The sequence below is a fragment of the Nuphar pumila genome, chromosome 5, assembly GCF_984573655.1.
Source record: "Nuphar pumila chromosome 5, dmNupPumi1.hap1.1, whole genome shotgun sequence".
NCBI classification, from domain to species: Eukaryota; Viridiplantae; Streptophyta; class Magnoliopsida; order Nymphaeales; family Nymphaeaceae; genus Nuphar; species Nuphar pumila.
In genome coordinates, this window is record NC_143253.1 from 12984891 (window position 1) to 13006245 (window position 21355).

General features: G+C 37.0%; 1 protein-coding gene across 1 annotated transcript; it reads left to right on the top strand.

The window, feature by feature from the left end:
* The first annotated feature begins 149 nt into the window (after positions 1-149).
* Positions 150-17309, top strand: PDE329 (calcium homeostasis regulator). The gene is made up of 3 exons (XM_090005604.1): positions 150-699; positions 1282-1446; positions 16869-17309. Exons 1-3 carry the CDS (start codon positions 292-294, stop codon positions 17193-17195), a joined length of 900 nt encoding a protein of 299 aa, XP_089861730.1. The 5' UTR covers positions 150-291; the 3' UTR covers positions 17196-17309.
* Positions 17310-21355: the final 4046 nt, after the last annotated feature.

Consider the following 21355-nt stretch of genomic DNA (forward strand, 5'->3'; position numbering starts at 1 on the left):
TCTATGATGTCAAATTCCGAGACATACGGTGGAAAACAAGAGAATTAATCCAAACAGAAGAATTCTTAGCAAGGCCCGGAATTCTAATTCCCAAACTAGAATTTTTACAAATCCACATCTCATCCTTATCTATGAAAGTTACCATGGAGTTGGAAGAACCTCTCTCTGTGCTAAGGGAGCCGACCACAAACACCACCTCATCTAACGTAAAGAGGAAATCCTTAAGAAACTGAGTCCCGATAGCAAGAAGAAGAAAAAGAAGAAGAAGAAGAAGCAGCAGCAGTGGAAAGCATGTTAATGGCGGCCCACATGTTCATGTCTACACAATCTTACACACCAAGATCTTCTGCCATCCTCCCAACCTCCACTGTGCAGAAAATTCTTAAGGTTTCTTCATTCTCACCTCCCAACTTCCTCATTTCCCTCCTCCCCATCATTCCTAGAGGAAAACCAACCTCAGTTTTTGGCAGAAATGGAAAGGTTGTGGCTTATATGGAGGCACCCAATTCGTTTGGGACCTTTTTTGGCAAGGTGGTGGGTGCCCTCCCTGTTGTTGGGCTCTTAGCTAGGATTATCAGTGATGAGGGAGGAGTTGGAGACGACCTCATCGATTTTGCCGAGTTCCGGAGGAGGGTAGGGAAGAAATGCGGTGTAGAGGACTCGAGAGCCTTCTACGAGTTCAAGGATCGCCGAGGCAAGGTAGTATTTATGGTGGTTTCTTTTTTATTCCGAATTATTGCAGCCAATTTATTGTTTTTGATTGAATTGTGTCATTCTTGATAATTTACTGCCTTTTGAGGAGACCCTTTTCTTGTCGTGGGATGAGGATCGAGGCTCCTCTGAGATTTTTGTTTCGTTTAATTTATTGAAAACCCAGTTTTTGGTTTCTATGGAGTTTATTAAATATTTATTCATGTAATGGAGATTAGAACTTTTCGAGCATAGTGGGTACTTTGTATTAATTTGAAGCACAAAGTCGAAATTTAAGGTTGCCGTTTTGATGCAAGTTTTTTTATTAATCATTCATGTTTGTGGTCGTTTGTGGAATATTAATGAACATTATTATTCCTTAAATGGATTTTAAGGGTAATTTATTTTTGTTCAGTTTTTTTTTGTTACAAATTTGTATCTTTTTTATGTGAGCTGGTGATTCTTGATAGTGGGAAATTTGGGTCATATTGCTTATTAGTTTTTTTTTTTTTTTTGTCTTGAAACTTCTGCTTTTCCGTTTATTTATTGCAAAATATTCACAATTAAGAAAATGTGATTATTATTGGTTAGTCAGGAGAACCTTTACACGTCCTGCTTTGCTGTTGGTTGGCTGCCACTGGTGCTGGTTTTTTGAAGTCGGAGGATATTTTAACTGGGGTTGCCAGGCTTTGCATATCCAACGATTTAGAATTTGAAGAACAGACTTTTTTCGCCATGATGAATGATGCAAAAGCGGTTAGTTTTGCTTGTTTTGTTCTTTTATTCTCTTCCTTTTTTGCCTTCTTGGCAATCAATGTTGGCAAACTTCTTTAAATTCTGATTCACAAAATTGTTTGCTGCTTAAAATGTGAAACCTCAAGTTGTTTCTTGTAAATCTCAGTAGTGTCGTTACTTTGCAGTTTTTCTCTTCTGTTCCTCCATTTCAATTCTGAATGTCTCTTAAAGACTCCAATGTGAAGGACACAACTTCCTTGGGTATCACCTACTGTAATGTTGTTCCAAGAAAAAAAGTGTGGCAGTTGAATCTCGTGTAGGATGCATAAAATGGATTACCATATTACTGGCAGCTCCCGAGGGGGGGGGGAGGGAGGGTTGGTCTTTGTTTCTGATGCCATGTTTACAACTTTTGCTGATTATGCATTTTCTTGTCTTGTGAAAAATGTGAATGCTTGATTCAGCAAATATGATTGGAGCATGCTTTCACTAGGAAAGATGGGGAAATTAATTATTTTAAAACCTTTAATTTCAAAACGCAGCTTTTGAATTTCATATTTTTGGATATAAATGTTTTGCTTTGATTCTTTGTATCCTATAAATTCCGAATCATTCTTTATAACAATATCTTTAAAATGACATATCTCAAGGAGTGAAAAAAGAAATCTAATTTTACCAGTAAGCAAAACAAGCAATTCAACGACATCATCACTACTTGGTGATGTTTCAATATTAGAATTTTCATGATGTTTATCATCTATTACTTCAAAATGATTCAATAAATCATCATTAACATCCATTATCTTCCGTTGGAGAAAGATCATACAAAAACATATAGTTGATTTCATCTTTCTTATCAAGATTTTCAAAACCATTTTCATCTTCTAAGAATGTTACATCTTTGGAAACATAAAGTTTGTTATTTTTAAAATCAAAGCATCTATATCATTTTTTATTTTCACCGTATCTAAGAAAAATACATTCAATCACTTTTGGAGACAACTTATCTCTTTTATGTAAAAAGACAAAGCATTTGCAACAAAAAATATGTAAGCAATTAAAGTCGGGTGTCATGTTGAAAAGTTTTTCATAAGGAGAGATGTTTTTCAAATTGGATGATGACATACGATTTATTAAATAAGTAGAGGTTAAAACGGCTTCGGCCCAAAATTTTTTAGGGATATTTTTAGAAATAAGTAATGTTCTAGCGGTTTCTATAATATGCCTATGTTTTCTTTTCGCTAGTCCGTTTTATTGAGGTGTTCTAGGATACGATCTTTGCTGACAAATTTTATTTTGCTTAAGATAATTTTAAAAATTATTGGATAGATATTCTCCACTCGAATTAAATCTAAGAATAGAGATATTACTTTGAAATTGATTTTTAATTTTATGCAAAATTCTTTAAAAAATGAGAAAACTTCTGATTTAAGATTAAGAAAATAAATCCATACATACCTAGTAAAGTTATCGATGAATGTTACGTAATATGAAAAACCACCTTTAGACATAACCGGAGATGGACCCATACATCCGAGTGCACCAATTCAAAAGGTTTTGTTAAAATAAATGTTCTAGTTGGAAATGGAATAGACTTCATTTTTTCAAAAATATAATCTTTACAATTCATATCTTTTTCTTTACAAAACTTGTTCCCAAAATAAAAAAGATACATTTTTGAGTAGCTTGGATGTCCAAGTCTTTTATGCCAAGTTTCAAATAATTTTGTCTTGGACATAAGTACAAAATGAGTTTGAAGGAAGAGTCAAATGATCTATAAAGTAGAGGTCTCCCTTCCTATGTCTTTGCCCAATCCGCTTGTTGGCCTGAAGATCCTGCACAAAGCAACTATTAGATGAGAATGATATTTCATATCCATGGTTGGCAATTTGGGAAACCGAAAAAAGATTTAGGTTTAATTTTGGAACAACTCTTTTGGAACAATTTTTTTTTAAGAATTTTTGGGATCCAGAGTTCCTATACTCTTTATTTTTAAAAAAATTCCATCGACCGTAGAGACAAGATATTTTTGAATTGGTGCATACATCGGTTAATGCATTTTCATGGGGGGTCATATGAAAAGATTCTCCGGAATCTAAAATTCAAGAATACGTACCGGGCGGTGATGTGGAGGCGATGGCGACACCCAATGTAAAGGAGGTAGTTTTGATAATTTGTTCAAGAGCCACGAAAATTTGTCCAAGTGTTTCTTTATCTCTACTCTTGTCTTCATCTTTCTTTTTGGTGGTTGATTCTTCAACGGAAGCAACCTTAAGCTTGAAAGTTCTATTTAATTTGGGGCAAGCGGGTTTAATATGACCTGACTCATAACAATGATGACAAGCCATCATCTTTCTACCTCTATTATAGTTATTATTGTTGGTATAGTTACCTTGCCTCTCAAAGTGTGGGGGTTTGTATGTTTTAACATTGTTGTCGGGTTTAGACACGACTAAGACCTCATCAACACTCATACTCATGCCAAACTGAGTTTCTTCTTAAGTAATTTTGGCAATAACATCTTTCATAGGAGGAATAGTGAATCTATATGGAAGGGAGGATCTTACTTGTTTAAATTTGGGACGAAGCCTAAATAGAAATTGAAACAATCTTTCTTGTTTCATTTGCTTTTGCCTAAGTCCCACATCCTCTATGGCCACTCACTTAGGTTATCAAAGTACTAATTCATCTCATAGAGGATTTAAAACACTATAATAATCTTAAATACTCAAATCACCTTGTTTGGTGGCTTTTACTTTTTCTCGCAAAAAATAAGTTCTTGCAAGATCTTTTTGGGTATACATACTTTTCATAAAGAACCAAGCCTCATTGACTCTACAAAATTTAGCTATATTAGCACATGCCTTGAGTTCAATATTATTCATGAACTATGCAAGAATTTTTGCATGATTGTTCTCTCAATCTTTCACATTTCTCTGATGTTCTTCAATGACCTTGAGGCAAACATCTCCCTCAAGAACCTCTTTTTGATCTCCTTCTATCTTGGTGAGCTTTAGTTGAGGTTCCAGAATAAAATCCATTATATAACCCCAAAGTTTATTTTCTTTAAGATTATTCTCCATTGCGCATGCCCACATCCTGTAATTCTTGCCATTGAGTTTAAAGGAGAGATCAATCTTAGATTCTATTGTATGGAGAAGAAGAGGGAGAGTGTTGTCACGATTTTAACTCCAAGAACCGTATGACTTTGATACTATGTAATGAAGTATGCGGAAATGTAATACAAGAATGCTTAATGCATTCACAAGGTCCAACAATGACCAAGCACAGTCACAAGAGAGAAATAAAAAAGAAGTCCGCTGAGGGACAATACAAAAGGCCTTTAAAAGGCTAAAAAAAATAAAATAAAAGAGCTTTATTGAATGAGAGCTCAAAAGCTTAAAGAATACAAGGAGAGAACACCCCTATTTATACAGAAATGAGTGAAAAAGGGAGTAAGAAAGGGAGCCATTGGGGGCTCCCACATGTAGTCATTGGGAGCCCCCAACGGTCATATTTATGACCGTTGGGGGGTCCCAATGACTATAGTGTAGGACCCCAATGCATACAACAACAACAACAACAACAACTACGCCTTCATCCCAAAACAATTGGGGTCAGCGATATGAACCAAAAAAGAAATTCATTTTGGGTCTTCCACATGAATCCTTTTCCTCCAATCATTTCTATCCAATGCCATGTCCTCGGTGAGGTTCAAAGCATTCATATCCTTTCCTATCATCTCCATCCAAGTCTTCCTAGGCCTACCCCGACCTCTTTTAACTAATATATTTTCCCATTTCTCCAACCTTCTAACTGGAGCATCATTAGGCCTTCGCCGAATATGTCCAAACCACCGTAAACGATTCTCTCTCATCTTATTTTCAATGGGTGCAACACCTACCTTCTTACGTATCTCCTCGTTCCGAATCTTATCTTTTATTGTATTTCCACACATCCATCTAAGCATCCGCATCTCAGCTACACTCATTTTTTGAATAGGACCCCAATGCATGTTTTATGCAAAATAAAAAAAGAAGAAATAAAAAAAAAGCTAAAACCTAAACTATCTATTATAGTAGTTGTTTCTAGAAACAACTATGTGAAATAACCAAAATACCCCTATCGAGTATTATATATATATATATATATATATATATATATATATATTTTAACAGCTTTCACTAGGAAAGATGGGGAAATTAATTATTTTAAAACCTTTAATTTCAAAATGTAGCTTTTGAATTTCCTGTTTTTGGATATAAATGTTTTGCTTTGATGCTTTGTATCCTATAAATTCCGAATCATTCTTTATAACAATATCTGTAAAATGGCATACCTCAAGAAGGAGTGAAAAAAGAAATCTAATTTTACCAGTAAGCAAAACACGCAATTGAATCGGTGGTGATGAGTTAAAGCCAGAATAGATGTGCAAAATTGCAAATAATGACGTGCCTCACTTGACGAAAACCAAAAAGCCTCCTATCTCAATCACACTTTGATGCCCTATGTTTTACATGTCTTCTAATTTATCTTCCTGGTGTAATATTATGGTGTAATATCTCTGATCTGGGCCTGGTTCATTCAGGATTCTTGTCAAAATAAATATTCAATGAGGTATCCATTACTCCTGTAAATGCTAAAATAAGCACTCTGATCAAAAGGAATATCATTCCAAATAACAAATACCGATGACATTTGAAGTTATCTGAAGTTTCTGCTTGTAGAAGATCAAGGAAGGCTAGAGGTGGCTCTAGCAGTAAAGAGCTCAATCTTAAAGCTCTTGATTGCCCAGACCATCACGAATTTCTATTTTTGTCATACTTTGTTCAGGTGATTCAGGAAATCCTTTGGTTTTCCATGAGAAAAATGTTTGATATGGATTTTCACCTGAGAATTGAATCACATGGATTTCTCTCTTCTAGTGGTGGAAAATTTACTCCATGGCTGTTATAGACTAGTGGGCGCAGATTGGAGTATGGATGAAAGGACTAGAAGGAGCCTGATATGGTGATACAGTTCATTTGCTTGCAAAACAGTCTACCATGATCATGATAAAAAGGCTAATTGCAACTCTAAGCAGGGTCCTGGTGGTAAAGCCTATCTTGAGCAATAAAACTGGAACATGATGAGTCATGGCCTCTTCAAACCTACATAGTGTCCTACCTGAAAAGGTATGACATGCTTTGAGTTTCATTTTACTGTTGTCATTCACATGTTGCAAGCATAGCCTATCATTAGGGCTGGGAAATGAGACCAGCTGCTCATGGCTTGGCTTGTAAAGAGCTTGTTCGAACTTGTAAAATAAGCTCATCAAGCTGAACATGAACAATGGGTGGTTCAACTTAGGTTGGTTTGTATAGGCTCATTAACTAGTACAACAACAAACAACAACAACAACTACGCCTTCATCCCAAAACAATTGGGGTCGGCGATATGAACCAACAAAGAAAATCATTCTGGGTCTTTGATGTCTTCTTTTAAATCGTTGTAATTTTGAAAAGGTTTTTATATGAAAAACATGTGAAAACCAGACATCAAATAATAAAAACCGGTTCTCACTAGTGGATGAGACCGGGTCGAACTCAGGGAACGAGAATCTTTTGTATTCAAGCACACAATTCTAAAATATTCTTTATTGCTGAATTATTGAAATGTAAAATGTTTAAGAAAAGTAAAAACAACTAGCTATTACAACAAATGAATACCCTTCGCAGAGGGCGTAAAGTGCAATATTTACAAACCCAATTAAATGCCTAAATTCTAAAATAGAAGAAAAGAAAAGAAATCTTTATGTGCTTCGTGTCATATGTGCACTTCAACTTCACTCCTTTGCGATCCTGCACAAGTCCAATGAAACACGAGCAGTACACGAAAGAAAAACAAAAACTAACTAACTAAATGTTAATACTGAAATGACAATTCATTAAGGATTTTTTTTTTAAGACTAATTGTAATATCAAAAACTAACAATATTTTCTTAACTAAGTAATACTAACTGCTAATTAACTAAGGAATCTAATTACACTAACAGCTAACTTAACCACTATTATCAAAACACTTCATAAGAATCAGTGAGACACTTAGAAAAATACATGTAAAATTCAGTGAAATTCAGTAATTCAATCAATGAAGTTCAATCAATGAACTTTAACATTCCATAGATGATACTAGTATCAAACTGTAATAAACTTCAGATTTTCAACTTTAATCAAAATCCACTTAATAATCAACAAAACTCAAATCTGATATAGTGAATATCAGTAAGAAAAATTTCTGGTAATCAGATTTGAATTTTACTGATAGCAGTAAAAATTCACTTGTTCACATGCCGATGTACTCACGATTAGCCTAAATGAATCCCGATTCCTCTTTATAGCATGACTAAATTCCTTTTTACATCAGGACTAAAATTCTAATCCGACATTTTCAATTACTGGTTCAAAAACAGAAAAACAATGTAAATAAAAAAAACAATGTAAAAACAGCAAAGCAATGTAAATCAAAAACAATGTAAAAACAGAAAAAAAACTGATTCAAAAATTAGGGGATTCCGGCTGATCATTAATCCGATATTTTCGATTTGAAGATCAAACAAAGTAAATCAAGAATCACTTGGAGCTATTTGATCCAAACATCTAATCATTCACACTCAAATAATCCATCACCGGAAAACTAATTCAGCTGGACTTCATCTGCCGTAACTCAGCTTTTAATTCATATGATCGACATAATTTTAGTCACAAGTCATCTGCTCCTAATATTGATTTAGATTCATTATACAGAAACTCCTTCAACAGATTCCGATCAAGAATTTTTTTATCAAAGATTAATGCAAGAAGTGATCGGAATCCTTCATCAAAACACTATTCCGGTAGGTCCTTGTCAATCGCCGGATTCCTCTTCAGCCATTTTTTTTCTTTTTATGTTTTAATCTTTTTTTTTTTATTTTCCAAATTGAAATTCAAACATTATGAAGATTAACATTCAGAAAGATAAAAAAAGAAGAAGAAGAAGAAGAAGAAGAAGAAGAAGATGATCTGAAGAAGAAGAATCAGTCACTTACCGTGAACTGGAGAAATCAGAGAAGAGGTGGCCTCCACCTCGTGCGCTGCCGCCGATTGAAGAAGCTCCACCACCGGATGAAGAAGAAGATAGAAGTAACTGTCAATGGAAGAAGAAGAAAGGTAGTAGATGAAGAAAAATCCGGTGACTGGAAAAGGAAAAGGAAAAGTGCAAAACACCAGAGAGGGAAGGGGAAGTTTGGCGCACAAATTAAAGGCCCCGATCTGTTCTGTTTTTGGGTTTTTAAAGGGTTCAAACCGGTTGGAACCGGTTTGTAACAAAAATTATTTAGTTTCAAAACTTCCAAACCGGTTCCAGCCGGTTTGGTTTTTATTATTTTTTTTTTTCAATTTTCATATTAGAAATACAAACCGGTTTATGCTGGTTTGTATTATTATTATTATTTTTTTTTCAGTTTTCCATTAATTTTCAAAAATTACAAACCATATAATGGTTTGTTATTATTATTATTTTTTTATTTTTTTCAAAAGTAAAGAAAACCGTATGAATCGGTTTATTATGAAAATTTTCAAAAACAAAACTATTTATTTATAAAGGAACTTCAAAAACTAATCTAACTATATTTTTTCTTTTCTAAAAAAACAAACACTTAAAATGAATATAAAACTAATTTTCTCCATTTTTTTTATTTCTTTTTAATAAAAACTAAAACCAAACTACAAAAACTACAATAGGCATAAAAATGTAAAATAAAACTATTTTTCATGCATTTTCTAATTTTAAATCATTTTAGCACATTTACTCAAAAACTAACATAAAATTCGGTTTTTGAAACATTATTTTATAAAATCATGCATATCTAAATGTTAATTAACCCTGATTTATATGCATGATCAGTCTTCCACATGAATCCTTCTCCTCCAATCATTTCTATCCAATGCCATGTCCTCATTGAGGTTCAAAGCATTCATATCCTTTCCTATCATCTCCATCGAAGTCTTCCTAGGCCTACCCTGACCTCTTTTAACTAATATATTTTCCCATTTCTCCATCCTTCTAACTGGAGCATCATTAGGCCTTCGCCGAATATGTCAAAACCACCGTAAACGATTCTCTCTCATCTTATTTTCAATGGGTGCAACGTTTACCTTCTTACGTATCTCCTCGTTCTGAATCTTATCTTTTATTGTATTTTCACACATCCATCTAAGCATACGCATCTCAGCTACACTCATTTTCTGAATATGATGTCTCTTGGCAGCCCAACATTCCGTACCATATAGTAAAGCGGGCCTAATAGTCGTCCTATAAAACTTTTCCTTCAACCGCAATGGCATTTTACGATCGCACAATACTCCAGTTGTACTTTTCCATTTCATCCACCCCACCTTTATCCTATGATTTACATCTCCATCAATTTCTCCATACTTTTGAATGATAGATCCCAAATATTTGAAACAATCATCCACTGGTATTTCTTGCTCACCAAGCTTCACTACACTCCCATCGCTATTTCGTTGCTTACTAAACCGACATTCTATATATTTTGTCTTACTCTTACTCAACTTGAAACCTCTTGCTTCCAATGTCTGTCTCCATAATTCTAACTTAGCATTAACCCCAGCTCTAGACTCATCAATCAAAACAATATCATCAGCAAACAACATACACCACGACACATTTTCTTGAATTGATCTCGTAAGCTCATCAATCACTATAGCAAATAGGAAAGGGCTTAAAGCAAATCCTTGATGTAACCCAACCGTTATAGGAAAATTGGTTGTCACCCCTCCACAAGTGCGGACATTGGTTACTACTCCTTCATACATATCCTTAATTATACTAATGTACTTGAGAGAAACACCTTTCTTCATCATTGTCCACCAGAGAACGTCCCTAGGTACTCTATCATATGCCTTCTCCAAATCAATAAAAACCATATGCAAATCTTTGTTCCTCTCTCTATTTCTCTTAATAAGTTGTCTAAGAAGATGTATAGCTTCCATAGCTGATCTTTCAAGCATAAAACCAAATTGATTTTCCGATATCATGACAACCTTCCTCAACCTAGACTCAATCACCCTCTCCCAAAGTTTCATAGTATGACTCATGATTTTTATACCACGATAGTTTGTGCAATCTTGTATATCACCCTTATTCTTATATAGAGGCATCAAAGTACTCTTCCTCCACTCATTGGGCATCTTATTTGTCCGCCCAAATCTTGTTAAAAAGATTTGTCAATCATTTTAAATCTTTCTCTCCCAAGCATTTTCAAGCCTCGATAGGTATACCATCTAGGCCAACTGCCCTTCTTGATTTCATTTTCTTCAAAGCCTCTATAATTTCTTTCTTTTGAATCTTGCACATGAAGTCACGATTCATCTCATGGAAATGAATGGAGAAGTCTCTAAGATCCTGAGCATGACTTTCATTAAATAGCTTATCAAAATAATATTTTCATCTGTCTTTAATCTCCTCATCTTTGACTAAAACCCTTTGCGTTTCATCTTTGATACATCAAACCATACCCAGATCTCTTGATTTTCTATCTCTCATCTTTGTAAGCCTATAAATATCCTTCTCGCACTCTTTGGTATCCAATTTGTCATAAACTTCCTTATATACCTTATCCCTCGGGTTTCGAACTACTTTTTTAGCTTCCTTCTTTGCTATTATATACTTCTCCAAATTCTCATTATCACGACTCTTACTTAGATTTCTATAACACTTTCTTTTAACCTTAATAGCTAATTTGACATCCTCGTTCCACCATGATGTATCCTTACCTAGCGGTGCACCGCCTTTAGACTCACCCAATATCTCCTTAGCCACCTTTCTCATGGCACCCACTATCTTATTCCACATTGAGTCTGAATCTTCCTCGAGACACCAATCAACTTCCTTAACTACCTGCTCTACAAACATTCTTTGTTTAGCTCCTTTCAGTGTCCACCACTTAATTCTAGGATCTATCTTATGTCTATCCCTTTTGCGACATTGTCTAATTCTAAGATCTAAAATTAAGACTCTATGCTGTGTAGCTACACTTTTTCTCGGTATAACCTTACAATCGATGCAACAACCCCTATCTCTCTTTCTAATTAGGAAAAAATCTTTCTGACTCGTATTAACCCCACTTTTAAATGTTACTAGGTGAGACTCCCTCTTCCTAAACCAAGTGTTTGCTAAGATCATATCATAGGACAAACCAAAATCTAAAATCCTTTTTCCACTTTCGTTTCTTTTTCCTATACCATAGCCTCCATGGATACTCTCAAATCCATCCCTACTAATGCCTACATGTCCATTAAGGTTACCGCCGATGAAAAACTTTTCACCATAAGATATCCCTTGTACTACTCCATCTAAAACTTCCCAAAATTGACGCTAAATGGAATCATCTAAACCTACTTGAGGTGCATAAACACTAATAATATTAATAATATCCGTACCTAATACTAATTTAATAAGTAAAATCCTATCACCCTTCCTACGGACCTCAACTACATTATCTATAAACTCACGACTCATAACAATCCCTACTCCATTCCTATTTCTATTTATTCCTGTATACCAAATCTTATATCCTTGAGGTTCTATCACTTTTGCCTTCTCACCTACCCATTTGGTCTTTTGTAGACATAAAATATCAATCTTTCTCCTACACATAACATCTACTAACTCTACCAACTCACCAGTTAAAGACTCTATGTTCCAAGTGGCTAACCTAATTTTATGGTCTTGGACTAACTTCTTTACCCCCACCCGTCCAACAAAGTGAGGGAACCCTTGCCTATTTGACACCACACCCGAGCGCCGGTGTGACGCGTCGCTTTCGGGAGACGACCTAGCAACCCTTGCCCATTTATTACTGCCTCCGGGCCTATAGAGTACAACGCGCTGCTCAGTAGGGAACAACAACAACAACTACGCCTTCATCCCAAAATAATTGGGGTCGGCTATATGAACCCAAAAAGAAAATCATTATGGGTCTTCCACATGAATCCTTCTCCTCCAATCATTTCTATCCAATGCCATGTCCTTGGTGAGGTTCAAAGCATTCATATCCTTTCCTATCACCTCCATCCATGTCTTCCTAGGCATACCCCGACCTCTTTTAACTAATATATTTTCCCATTTCTCCATCCTTCTAACTGGAGCATCATTAGGCCTTCGCCGAATATGTCCAAACCACCGTAAACGATTCTCTCTCATCTTATTTTCAATGGGTGCAACGCCTACCTTCTTACGTATCTCCTCGTTCCGAATCTTATCTTTTATTGTATTTCCACACATCCATCTCAGCATACACATCTCAGCTACACTCATTTTTTGAATATGATGTCTCTTGGCAGCCCAACATTCCGTACCATATAGTAAAGCAGGTCTAATAGTCGTCCTATAAAACTTTCCCTTCAACCGCAATGACATTCTACGATCGCACAACACTCCAGTTGCACTTTTCCATTTCATCCACCCAACCTCAACGAAATTCTCATATTGGTTCATATTCATAGGGTATGATAAGTTTTTATACTGGCTGTCACTGGCCTACCGCAACCCTCCTCCTTTATCCGGGCTTGGGACCGGCAGTGTATAACTAAACAGTTATACACAGGCGGAGTTGCTCATTAACTAGTAATAAATATAATTTTATATCATAGAGAGTAGATGGTTAAAGTGTTTTTGTTTGGCACACCAACACTAAGTTCAAAGGTCAATTCCTAAAATAATGTATTTATTTTGTAAATGAACTGGTATGAGCTTGCTCGGCAGGTTCAGAGTCTGAACTCTGAATTCTATTATTTTCAAATTTACTTAGTTTTTTTAAGTGAGCCAGCTCAGGCTCAGCTCATTTAACTCGGGCTTCTTGAACACTCATTCGGCTCATTTACCAGTCCTATCTATCATATCATTAGCATTTTTGCTACTTGCCAACCATAATTTGCAAGATTTTAGCATTTTTATATGAATGAACCTCATTCATGCTCTCCAACATCCTGGGGCAAAGCTCTATTCATGCTTTACTTGGTGGTATCCATCTCATGAATCTGTTCATTGGTGTACCTTGTTGTTCTGTCAGGCACCATTGACTTGAGTCCTCACCATTTCCTGGCAGCTCTTTTCTGATAGAAATTCTTGGATGACTTTTGACCTTTCTGGTAACTTGCCAAGCCTCAATGGCATGGACCTAGCCAAATGGGATAGCTGTCCTGCGAGGCTTCCCTGCCATTATGCTGATAGGTGCCCCAACCCTGAGGTGGGGGTAGCATAAGTAGTTTCTGGTGAAGGAGCGAGCAGATCTTGAGTTACTGGCCTGCTGATTTTCTATTATGAAGTCTTTCAGGAAACATGTGAAAAATAGCTTTTTTTTATAAAATATACTTTTGATTACCATATATCTCTGTTTTTTTTAAGTTATTTTTCCAAAAATTTGCCTTTTGATATTAGCTAGAAATATCTGCACTTATCAGCAAATATAACCTTTTTCATCTCTTCTTCATTTCCTCCAGTTTGGAATTCACAGATTGCCTTTGCATATCAATGACGAAGCATAATTTGTTTCTCAAACATAGATACAATCATCAATTATCAAGAACATGAAATCATGCCTAGAAAATTGCCTTTATTTTCAATGGTAAATGTTGCCAGATTCCTTCTCTTAAAAATGAGTTGCTGAGACCATTGCTTTGTGTAAAAATACAAACTCACTCTTTTAAGTTTCCTAATGTGTGTTGTGTCCAATACGGATACCTCTTTGAGCCACTCGCTGGCTTTTTCCATATTCTGAAGCTATTCTGTGTTTTTTCATGGTATAATGTCACCATTTCCCTTCTACCTGTGGACAGAAACAGGAAAGAAGAAGAAAATAGAGCAATAGAGAAAGAAAGAGAAGTTAGGAGAGAGAGAGAAAGAGAGGTCTACTCATTTCATTTCAAGAAGTATATACAGCTTACAAATATCAGGGCTGAGAGAAAGATGTCCTTACTAATAAATATAAGATACTTACATTTCCTAAACTATTTGATGACAAAAATAACCCTGTAGTTACAAACTGAGATGTTCTCTACTCTATTTAGTCCCTCTTTAACATGCTGAGCAGGCCATGAGATCCATCTCTTTTCATCTTCACCCCAAACAATGGGACCCTGATGCTTCTGCCTAGCTCCTTTGCCTTATCCCATTAAGACTGCTATTGCATGAACAATCTGTTGTCATCCCTGAGAGGTAAAATTTTGCCATTTTGGAGGGGAAGAAATTCAATGACTGCTGGTTTCAGCATCAGAGCAAGAATGCCAACAGGTTCTGTGGTGACTTTAAAGTAAAGAGAGATGTCAATTCAATGTGAGAGGATAGGAAAAGCTGAAACATTTCAAAAATTTGAACTTCAATAGCCATGACGTGTAACAATAGCAACAGTTAGTTGCCAGCTGACATGTAAACAGAGCATACTATTGGGGGACATCTACTGAGTGGACTTTTTAAATGGTCAATCATGTTCGAGGAATTTCCATCTCTAACCAATCAAAGTAAGACACACCATGTTATTGTAAATGACATACATCCAAAACAATAGTTGAATACCGACACAATGGTCAATAAAGGGATGACACATGAACATCAAGTGTGAAAGAGGCCGGCATTTCTTGCTATTTTATTCAAAAGACAACAGATGAGCAAAAGGTGCCACGTGGCAGTGTGTTAGAGACAGGTAGAGTGGAACTAGTGGAGTTGGTTATACTCTCCTCTCATTTGCCAACATTATAAATACATGGAAAGGCAAAAAAATGGAAAAGCCGTGGAAAGGGGCTTTAGCAGCAGTCTCAACTGCCACTAAAGCCCCTTTCGGTGCATTGATGCATGACGCTTGCGCATCTGCCCTTGTTTGTCTGGATTGACCGTTTGAAGTTTCCCTCACACACACATGTACTCTCTCTCTCTCTCTCTCTCTCTCTCTCTCTCTCTCTCTCTCTCTCTCTCTCTCTCCTTTGCCAACATTTAGGAAGCATGCTTTGCTAAAACCAAGAGATGCACTTCCCATGCTTGCTTTCTGCTTCCCAGGTCTCATAAATAGTTTGTTGTGTGCCCATGCACTTATCAGTTTGCTTCTTAGTCTGGTCCTTGCTTCTTGCTTCTTGCTTCTTGCTTCTATGGATTCTTAAAATGTCTCTTGCTTCCTACCGCTTCTTTTATCGCTTCCCTTATGCTTGGTCCTTTGCAGCAGTGTGCTTGTGTATTTTATGATAGCTCTCAAGTTTCTTCTTTTTCTTTTTATCAGTCTTTGAAATTTGGAAGGCTTGCTCTACCTATAACACAGACTAGTGTCTGGTCTAGTCATTTCTAGGTGAAAGTATCTATTTAATAGATCACTTCTATTGCTAGTTTCATGTATTTACAGATGAGATGTTTGATTGTAAATAATTGCACAAAAAGCTTCCGTTAACCTCTTTTGTCCTGTTTCCTAAATTGAATAAAAATCCTGCTTTCGTTCTACTTAAGAATAGGTCAGTAACTTGTAGCCCAGAGATATGCTTACCAAATAATTACAATAAGTTACATTTACTAGTCAACAGTCAATTATAAGACCATGTACATATTTTTTTAGTACCTATGCTTTTGTAGTACCTGTTTTTTTCATCTTTTCCATTAGAAAAATAATCTGGACGCATTCCATGTCATCAGAATTGTTTTTAATAATCTTTTTCATTATTTTCCTTTTTATATTGTTTTTTTTTGTTTGATGGGGGTTGTGGGGTGTGGTACCTTGTGCGATGTTGATTTGGATCCTGTTGGGGGTTTGGGATGCAGAGTGTATGGTGGGTGGTATGGATGGAGGGTGTGGTGCAGAGTGGGAGTTTTTCATCTTATCGTGAATGTGATCTTATCGTGCAGAGTGAATGTTGATTTACTATTCATTCCCAACAATCTTACAAATATTAAGAGGACTCAGTTTCCTTAACTATCAAAACAACGGAAAAAGATATGCATGTGGCAGAATGTCTGAAATACCCTATACTGACCCTCCTATTTTTTATTTACACATTACATATTCTCACAGCATTAATGAACTAGAATTTTATTTGTTCTAGCCGTCAAGACATGCCACTTTCTGAAGCTTTGTTTTGATGAACTAGAGCTGTTGTTTCGTCATTCCCAACAGGAAGATGCCATTACCTATCCCAGTTATTTTGCATAGTACCTTTTGTTTAGAACAATTTGCTAAGACCAAAAAAAGTTCATGATTGTTTCCGAAATGCTGCCAAATTTGGGCTGACCATTGTATGTCATACACACCTTGCTCTGCTTTTCCTTTCATTTTTGTGGTTATGGGGGTTATTGCTGTCCCTGCTTCTTAAGTTATGATTATGTCTTAAGATCTTTTACATATGCTTATTTTTATTTTCCTGATGCAGAGAAGAGCAAAGCTCAAGGCTGAAAACCCTGAAATACCTATGGAGATCCGAGCAGAAAAGGCTTTGGAAGCTATTTATGTCTGTTGTTTTGACAAGGATCCTATAGAAGAAGAAGATGAAAGACTACTTTGTGTCATGCTTAATGCAGTGTTTCCATCTGTTGGACAATCAAAAGTAAATGAAATTGTCAGTGCAAAGGCAAAACAAACAGTTGAAGGTAGTAAAAATCCAGGAACTCTAAAGCAACCAAATTCTGCCAAGGAAGCTGGGAAACTACAGCTGAAGGAATTCGAGTTACTAAAGCGTAGTAGTGAAAGCGTCAATTGAATATGTTTCAAATTGTTATAAGTAAACATGGATCCTTCTCAAATTTCTGTTAGAAATCATTGGTGTTGATATTCCATGTAGAAATATAATTATTGATTAGAGAATTTTATTGTCTATAAGCACAAGCGCACACATTTGCTTGCACACCCACACCCCCACACACCCACAATACATATTTTAAAATCGGGCTCCTCGCAAAAGATGCTATGCTAATTAAATCTGATTCTCACCCTCAATCCCCATCATTTACAGGACAAAACCTGATCTTTTAATGCACTATATTTTATGTGAAATTCTAAGATTTCATGTATTCTTTTTATTAGCCAATTTTATTGATACGTGGCAGTCTTGAATGGGGCTACTGTTCTAAGTTGGACCCTTGATGTGATCATGAATGTGGTTTGCCACTGCTCTAAATGACAAAGTTCATAAATTCGATACATCCACAGGTAAAAGTATTTTTTACTTAATTAGTCTAGGTGCCATCTATGAGTAAATGTCGCAGTTATTAAACTTGTTCATGCTTTCCCAGATGCCAAGAAAGCTTTCCATTTGCCTCCAACCATCAAATGAAAAACGTGAGTAATCCATCTCCTCTCTGAAGCAAGGGCCGCATTGGGTTGTATTTGTACTTCGAAACAAAGTTGTGTTATCCATATTTTTAGAGTTGATATTGTTATTGCCTCTCATACGGACTTGGTTTCTGTCATAAACATACTCATAGAAGGAAGTGGCCGTCCTCGCTTGATCCATAAATCGGTGGTGCACTGTCTATTGCTTCAGCAGATGCAGAGTAAATCGTGTTCCAAAAATTTACAACGCCTTATCTCTTCAGATAAGATGGCCAGCAGTACTCAGTCAGATGCATACTTGGAAAGATAAACCCCCTGATTAGGTACTAGATATACATGATTGTGGTCATTTTTTATGAGCACAGCACCGCTGCTGATGGCCATCCATCTCAACATTTCTTGAGATGGATACCACACCCATCTCCAGAAATGCCAAGATGGGTGGATGTCAAGCAGGTCGTTGCAGATAATGTGAATACATGATTTGTAAAAAACGTTTTGTTTCCTGGGGAGTGGGTTATCAGATATACAGATTTGTGAATAGCATTCTGTGTTGTTACTGATGGTAAGGATCAGTCACAGACCAACCCCAGTTTGCCTGTAAAAAAGTGTTCACATTATGCAGCGCCACTGACAACCACTCATCTTGACATTTCTTGAGATGAGTGTGGTCTCTATCTCAAGAAATGTTGAGATGGATGGCTGTCAGTGGCAGCAGCGGGGCTGCATCATGCAGTTTCGCTGCATATAAAATGACCTCTAAAAAAATTGAGTTAATAATTTGATTTGAGAGACCATTGAACAGCAGCAGGTCATTTTGAAAATTATTGTTTTGCTCGTCCATTGGCCATTGGACCAGCTTTTCTGTTAAAGGCGTCAAGTATTCACATGTAAAAAAAACAATAAAATATTTATACAGACCCGAAAAGCGTGCCTGCCTTTCGATTTGGTTCGAGAGGGTGGTGTATGTTCGCCCCCGATGATTCACTGAATCTTACGTCTGTGTTCGGGTGTCTGAATGAGCACCACATATACAAGCGCATGAGGCTCGTATTCCCGTGTATGTTGACATCACTTAGCATTGGAGTTTGGTGTGGTTGCAAAGACTTAAGTACCCTTTCTTGCTATTCTTCTCATAAAGCGATGGTTTGAGAAAATGATAAAAATGCCCTTCATTCAAAAAAGAAAAAACAAACAGTTTAAAAAAAGGACAAACATGTCCTCCATCCAGAAAGTCAAGGATGATGTTGAATCTTCAAAGTTTACCCAACGAAACGAACCTTAATCGTTTCGCCGATGGTGATCCGGCGAAACGATGGTGAGCCGACGATCCGATGGTCATCCGACGAAACAAACCTGAGCCATCAAAAATGTACGTTTGAACTTTTCATCGTCATCTTCTTTCTTCTCTGTAAAACACTGTAAAACCCTCTCTCTCTCTCGAGAAGAAATCAAGGGAGGCAAAGAGTTCCCCCTGGAGAAGGCCATGAACATCAACCCTCTCACACTCTCTCTCTTCTCTCTCTACTTCTGTGCACATCCAACAAACGATCCTACATTGCTCCATCAAACACCGACTGACTTGCACAATGACTGTAGCATCGTTCAACTTGATGAGTTGTGGAGTCTGATTCATAGTTTTTGCCGTTACAGGAGGGGGTTGGGGGGCTCCTCCCAGCGTGGGTAACATCATTCAACTTGATGAGTTGTGAAACCTGATTTAGAGTTTTTGCCCTTACAGGAGGGGGTCCGGGGGCTCCCCTCGACGCGGATCCCGGGATTTTCTACAACGATTTATAGTATTTTTGGATCTCCAACGAGCTCCACAATGATTTATAGTGTTATTCGGCTTTTCAACAACGATTTGTAGTGTATTCCGCAAATCACTATAGCGATTTATAGTGTTTTTGGGTCTCCAATGAGCCCCACAATGATTTATAGTGTTGTTGGATCTCACTATAGCGATTTATAGTGTCTTCCGCAAATCGCCATAGCGATTTGTAGTATCTTCCGCAAATCGCTATAGCGATTTGTAGTGTTATTCAGTAAGCAAATCGCTACCTGAATTAGGACCAACTTGTGAGGGCCATATCTCCCTAACCGGAGGTCATATTCCAAATCCGTAAAAAGTAGTGTCTTCGTTATTGAGTCTAGTTTATTCCTGTAAATTATCAACGATTTATATTGTCATTTCATTCTTCATTTTAACTAAAAACCAGACCCCTATTATTCTGTGTTATTTGAGTTGCACAACACCAATCTCGCTTGACATCCACATCTTGATTCTGGCATGCTCCTTGTTGGATTTTCCATTGATTTCTTCCAACCTTGCTTGGAACAAACATATGTCTTTCTCACCACGACACCTTGTGCATTTTTTGACCACGACACCTGGGACCCGTGCCGGGGGGAGCCCCTGGACCCCTCTTTTGTAAGGGTAAAAACTCTGAATCAGACTCCACAACGAATCAAGTTGAACGATGCTACCCACGCTGGGAGGAGCCCTCAAACCCCCCTCCTGTAAGGGCAAAAACTCTGAATCAAGCTCCACAATGAATCAAGTTGAACAATGCTATCCACGCTGGGAGGAGCCCCCAAACTCTCCTCCTATAAGGGCAAAAACTCTAAATCAATCTCCACAATTTATCAAGTTGAATGATGCTACCCACGCTTGGAGGAGCTCTCAGACCCTCCTTCTGTAAGGGTAAAAACTTAGAATCAGACTCCACAACTCTTCAAGTTGAATGATGCTACCCATGCTGGGAGGAGTCCCCAGACCCCTCTCCTGTAAGGGTAAAAACTCTGAATTAGGACCTACAACTCATTTAGTTGAATGATGCTACCCACGCTGGGAGGAGCCTCCAAACCCTCATCTTATAAGGGTAAAAACTCTGAATCAGGCTCCACAACAGTCAATGTGCAGGTCAGTCGGTGCTTGATGAAGTAATGTAGGATCTTTTGCTGGATGTGCACAAAAGCAAAAAGAGAAGGGAGATAGAGAGTGAGAGGGTTGATGTTCATGGCCTCCTCCAGGAGAGATTTCTTTCTCGGATAATCCTGTAGTGCAGAGACTGAGTATTAAATAATCATCTTCAGGGCACTTAAGTCTTTACAACCACTCATTTTCAAGAATCGTCATTTTTTTGGCACAAATGAAGAAGATGGTACTTAAGTCTTTACAAGCATTAAACTCCAACGCTAATTAATGCTGACAAACATGGGGATACAAGATGCACATGCTTTACAGGGGCGTAGCTAGGATTCATGTGAGGGGGGGGGGGGTAAATAGGGGTGTAGAAAAAAAAATTATTTGTGTGATAGTCGGGGGTTCGGGGACAGGCCCCGATTTTTTTTTTGAGATAAAAAAAATGGCTACAATTATTAATAAAAATATATTTTATATGGACAAATCAAACTATTTGCTGCAGTGAGGAGGGCTGGGCTAGGGCTCTGCTACAAAAATGGATAAAAATCTATTTCATATGGAATCAGGGTTGGGCTTTAAAAAAAAAAAAACATGAGATGTAGCTAACTCCCCTGTTTGGGGGGGGGGGGGCGCACATATAACCTTCTCCGGTTTGGTTCTCT

What these genes read in the sequence shown, in the direction of transcription:
- PDE329 (XM_090005604.1), top strand. Translation starts at nt 292, where the DNA reads ATGTTAATGGCGGCCCACATGTTCATGTCTACACAATCTTACACACCA. An exon ending in TCAAGGATCGCCGAGGCAAG is followed by an intron (nt 700 to 1,281) that starts GTAGTATTTATG and finishes ATTATTGGTTAG; the next exon opens with TCAGGAGAACCTTTACACGT. An exon ending in TGATGAATGATGCAAAAGCG is followed by an intron (nt 1,447 to 16,868) that starts GTTAGTTTTGCT and finishes TTCCTGATGCAG; the next exon opens with AGAAGAGCAAAGCTCAAGGC.